This window comes from Morone saxatilis, unplaced genomic scaffold, assembly GCF_004916995.1.
Source record: "Morone saxatilis isolate NCDOM2014 unplaced genomic scaffold, NCSU_SB_2.0 Contig2, whole genome shotgun sequence".
NCBI classification, from domain to species: domain Eukaryota; kingdom Metazoa; phylum Chordata; class Actinopteri; family Moronidae; genus Morone; species Morone saxatilis.
In genome coordinates, this window is record NW_023339762.1 from 6,593,753 (window position 1) to 6,598,945 (window position 5,193).

The 5,193-nt window shown below is 39.2% G+C and overlaps 1 protein-coding gene and 1 long non-coding RNA gene across 2 annotated transcripts in view; one reads left to right on the forward strand and one right to left on the reverse strand.

The window, feature by feature from the left end:
• poc1b (POC1 centriolar protein B) overlaps positions 1–5,193 on the forward strand; it is a 42,134-nt gene that overhangs the window by 3,244 nt on the left and 33,697 nt on the right. The window contains exons 7-10 of the mRNA XM_035664277.1: positions 80–213; positions 828–896; positions 1,022–1,174; positions 1,528–1,605. Of these exons, the coding sequence (XP_035520170.1) occupies positions 80–213; positions 828–896; positions 1,022–1,174; positions 1,528–1,605 (434 nt within the window). The remainder of the gene's footprint in view (positions 1–79; positions 214–827; positions 897–1,021; positions 1,175–1,527; positions 1,606–5,193) is intronic.
• Positions 3,757–5,193, reverse strand: part of LOC118329925 — a 3,158-nt gene continuing 1,721 nt past the window's right edge. Inside the window, exon 3 of the long non-coding RNA XR_004796810.1 lies at positions 3,757–4,863. This is a non-coding gene — a long non-coding RNA (uncharacterized LOC118329925). The remainder of the gene's footprint in view (positions 4,864–5,193) is intronic.

The window sequence follows — 5,193 nt, forward strand, 5'->3', positions numbered from 1 at the left end:
TTTTTTTTTGCTTTGCTTAGTGTGAATTGCTGTGAATGTGCTTTTTGTGTGTGGCTCATTTTTGTACCTTTTGGATCAGTCCACAGTGCAGGAATCAACAGCTTTTCCTTCCACCCATCCAACAACTACCTGATCAGTGGCTCCAGTGACAGCACTGTTAAGATCCTGGACCTGCTGGAGGGACGCCTCATCTACACCCTCCATGGACACAAGGTGATATTACAGCACATCTCAGTTCACCCGCAGTCATCAGACACTATAGGCCAGGGCTCTCAAACTGCTGTCCCAGGGGCCATTTCCGTCCCACCATCCCTCTAACTCTGGCCCTTGACATGATAGCAAAAATATAATATAATACGGCCTGCAATATTTAATTCTTTCAATTATTTTTGAAATTATTATTTATATGAATCTAAAGTTCCCCCTTCATATACAATTTAAAAAAAAAAAAAAAAAAAATCTATTATAAGACATCGCAGTCCGCAATCAGTTGAAAAGAAGAGCAGGTTTCAGGGCTTAATTTTTTATGTCCGATTGAATATAACAAAGATGTTATATTGATGATAAAAAAAATGTATATAAACTTTTTGTTTGCACTTTTTGTTAAGTATGATGTTAATAATGGAAAATATCTTCAGAATATTGCGCTTTTTTTTAGTACTTGAATGTTAAAGTGGCCCAGGACAATACCAGCAGTAGCCCCAAGCCAGTTTGAGTTTGAGCCCTCTGCTATAGGCAGTCTGAGCAGCGTTTTTTTCACTTCCAATATTTAGAAATAAATAAATAAATTTTTTCCATTTACTTACATGGTTTACTTTGTTTTCCAGGGTGCAGTAATCACAGTATCCTTTTCCAGGGCTGGAGATCTCTTTGCCTCAGGGGGAGCTGATGGTCAGGTTGGTGTAGTGTGTCCCCATACTCTCAATAGCTTGTAACTTAAAGGTTATCTTTTTTACTTTCTGTGCTAAAAGGTTTAAAGAACTTGGGTCATAGAAGTTGTGTTGGTCCCTCGATCCCCTAGGTGCTGATGTGGAGGACAAATTTTGACACCAAATCCTACCAGGACGTCCTGCAACAACACAGCCGGAGATCCACCCCTGATCCCCCACCCCATGTGACTGACATCCACCCCAGAGGACCCCACCTTCACCACCCGCAGCCCACAGCCATTCAGGTCAGTTTTACCTAACTGACCTAACTATTACCTAACTATTTTTAGTAAATTATTTAAGGCTGGTTCTATAATTATGCGGTGGTAGTTAAGTAAGTTAGTAATATACAAGTTTAATGGTGTATTTTTATCGTCTACCATACAAACTAACATGAAGATGATACGACTTGACAGGACCAGGAATAAAATCAAGCAGTCATCACAGCAGTTGTATTAAAACTGACCAATGTTCAGGCTTCAAAACTGCAGTTCCACACATAATATCTGTGTTCAGCTTATACAAGTGAGAAATGAAGAGATATGTTATGAAGGTTATAAGGGGAGCAGCGATATATGACTTTTCTCTCTCTCCACAGATCAGTCCAGCAGTGGCAGATACACAGTCCACTGATCCGGATGTCATAGAGTTGGGCCAATCTGTTCACAGCACCACGGTAAGCTGGAATAATACATCTACAGTCACACAGGGGTTGAAGTAGGGATGCACCTATAATGTGAAATTTATATTATTATGTATTATTCTGCTGATTAAATTATAGTTGATACATTGTCGGTTTGCAAAAATTATAATGTATTTTTATTTCTTATTTAAAACATTAAGTAGGCTTCTATGAAAGCCAAAGTATGTTTGTGAAGTTTTTGATGTACTTGACTAGAAGAAATACATGAACACTTCAGAACAGTTTTTTGTTTTTGTTGTGTTATGAAATCATCCATCTAAGCTCACTACATCTTAGCCTTTCTTACCAACAGGTGTGCATCAACTACAGGTTGTGAACTTATATTTAGAATACAAAAATGTGAAATTATCGGTATCGGTAGTGAGAAGAAGGTAATTATTGGTTATAGTATCAGCTGAAAAAAAACCATATCGTGCATCCCTAGAAATCATGTTACTAAACTGGAAATATCTATTACAATTTCTTGATTAAAAAGACTGAATAGCGAAAGGAAAGCAGTCTTCTGAGTTGGAAACATATAAACGGGACAATACAACAATGACAGTAGTACACAGAGGACTACAGGAATGTTAAATGGGAATCCACATCATAAATGAGATATAAGTGCAACTACTGATGCGTCAGTCGGTTCTGTCCACATTGACTCCAGCCTATTACTGCCCTCAGAAGCAGCTGTGTTTTTCAGCAGCACAGGTCTAAGAATGGCCTTGACGAACATTTTCAAGTAGGCTTAATGTGCAGCATGAAGAAGAAAATACCTTTGTTTTCATTTCATTGTGAAACTGGGGGCCTTGATATTGATGTCAATATATATTAATAAATAAGTTCACACCATTTAAACAGCGGGAGATTTGAGTGATTTATACAGCTGTTCTAATGACCACCAGGTGGCAGTGCAGACCAGTCTTTAGTTTTGCCATCCTGCTGCAGTACTGACATCTGCCTCAAAGGACAACAGCCATTCACTTGTCCGAGATGCGGTGATGCCAGCACTCTGTCTTCGCACTTGTTGTTGTTTTCATCCTTTTGTTCAGCATCATTCAGAGACATACTACTACTCTAATTATACAATCCTGCACATTCACACCTCAGAGCTACAACTATAATTCTTAAAATTGCTTTTCCCTCTTTAAAGCTACATTACAGTTCAGTAAGAGTGAAATTCAAGTTGAAATGTCCTAGTTCAACATTTGTTCTGGATTGAGCCATATATATATATATTCAATTTGTTTTCAGATTTGACTGTATAAAAGTATAGTTTGACTTAAAAAAAGAAAAGAAAAAAGAAACAGTGGACTTTTTCTTGACCTTAGTAACTTTTGATGTTGTCACTATTGCCAAATACAACCAGAGCTAGCCACTGAGCGGCTCTGTCAGAGCAGCAGAGCAATATATTTCTAGCTTCAGGGCTTTCCTATTACAAGACTTTTTCTCCATCTTTTTCAGCTGCCTTCTTGTAAGGTTATTTGACCAAACAACCTGGTAAATGTTGTGTTTTCCAGATCATTCCTTTGTGTGGTTTTTATTGTTGTTCATCTGGGGCGGCAGGGCAGGACCCAACCCTAACCTGGCCTCGAACCTGAATAGCAAGTTCACATTATGTCGCAAGGTAAAATCCTACATGTAATTAATGCTATCCGCTTACTCCACAAATGCTGATCCCTGCTAAACGGGTAGAAACATGAGATTGATGTCAGTTGGTCTTAATGTGCAGGTTTAAGGAGTATTAGGAAAACAACATGCTCTCAGAGAAGTGAGGATGACTGGTTTAGATCTCATGTTGTGTGGTGAAATATCTGCCATGTTCAAGCGCTAGATCATTAATTTGCTCATGGTGGCTGTAAATCAGGTGTCTGGCTTGCTGGTATTGTCATCTCATAGGAAGGCGACTTCAACAAAAAAAGTGCAATATTGTGAAAATATCTCCATTACTATCATACTTAACACACAAATGCAAATTCATTTCAATTGTATATGAAAGGGTAGTTAGATTGATATGATGCAACTAGAAAAATAATAATAATCTTGCAGATTATATTTTTGACATCATGAACGACACAGGCCAGAGGGAGCGAATGAGCCAGCAGTTTGAGATCCCTGTGCTAGATCTTTAATTTGCCCATGGTTGCTGTAAACCTTTCCATTGTTTGTTGTGTATTTCTACTATAAAAGTTCACTGCATGACATTTTGTTTCAAGGCTGGCATGTAAGAAAAAAATCCCATCCTGACTCCTCTGAATCCATAGCCTAGATCCTGAAGATGCATTCCTCACAGCATCACAGTTTACATTCTGTAGGTCTCTAGTGTGGTCCCCGAGTAATAGTCTGTCCCCCACACAGCATCTCAGAGGTCACAGGTAATTACTGCCCCCTACTGTTGTAAAGAAGAACCACAGTGCATTAAATGATAAGTCTGGAGAATCTTTTGTGATGACATAAAACATACTCATGTATATGTTTGGCCTTCTCTGGGGCTTTATCCACCCATCCATCATTATTTAGTAATGTTAACTGCATGCAAATACATGTTTGTGTTAATTTTTCTTCAGTGGGCTGCCATACTTCTCTTAGTGTGTGGGAGTGAAGACATGAATGGACCAAGCCATTTGGAAGTCATTTAGAGTCTGGATGGCCAAGTTAGATAAGTGGCTTTGGTACAAGACTTCAGTAAAAAACACAACAGCCATTCATGACTCAAAATGTTCAGATGTTATCAGGGAAGTATGTTGATGAATGGGTGGAAGAACGCACTAGTTTTGACCTGCTTGCAGTATAAGATGGATAGGGTTATCGTTACGGATAATTTCTAACAAATTGTCAAATGCAGGAAGGACATTAAATGGACCATTTAAAGTAAATATCCACAAAATATGTATTTTAATGTATGTTTCTCTATGACGTAGTTGTAATTCACATATTGATATTTCGATTGGATTAGTAATTCAGCTTTTACGCAATGCAAAGCTTTTCCATTTGCATGCAAATAGTACTATGCAATAGTATAGTGTAGTATAAACTTTCTGGTTGTTCTTCTGCTGTCATGTGCGTTTTCAACCTCTTTATTTACTGTTTAATCTTAATCTGACTGCTGTGTATTCAGCAGCAGGGTCTCTCTCAGACTTCTCCCCCTTTTCCTCTCTGCATCTTTCTCCTCCTCCCCTTCTCCTCTTTCTTCTCTGCGTTGCTGAAGGAGCTCGTCTTTGCTCCCCGTACGAATCTGAATGAAAAGACCTGTGAGAGATCAGAGAGATGGGGAGAGAGCAGGAATCCACGTGCCGGTGCCCTGGCCCCCGGGGGCCCCAACCAGGGAGCAGCGGGAGCAGCAGCCGCAGCAGCCGCAGCTCTAATAATAGACTAGCTGGAGTTGTGCCTGCCTTTTTAACTCACTGACTAACTCACTGCACACTGGTGTCACACACATTTAATACATATACATCAGTTTTATCCTTGCCATAACTGGCACAATGAATGCCCTTACATGCTTACTCACAGTTTTAGTTTCAGCTAAATGTGGTAAAATGTGTCCAAATTTTAAATACGCAGGCACGCACACACACACAC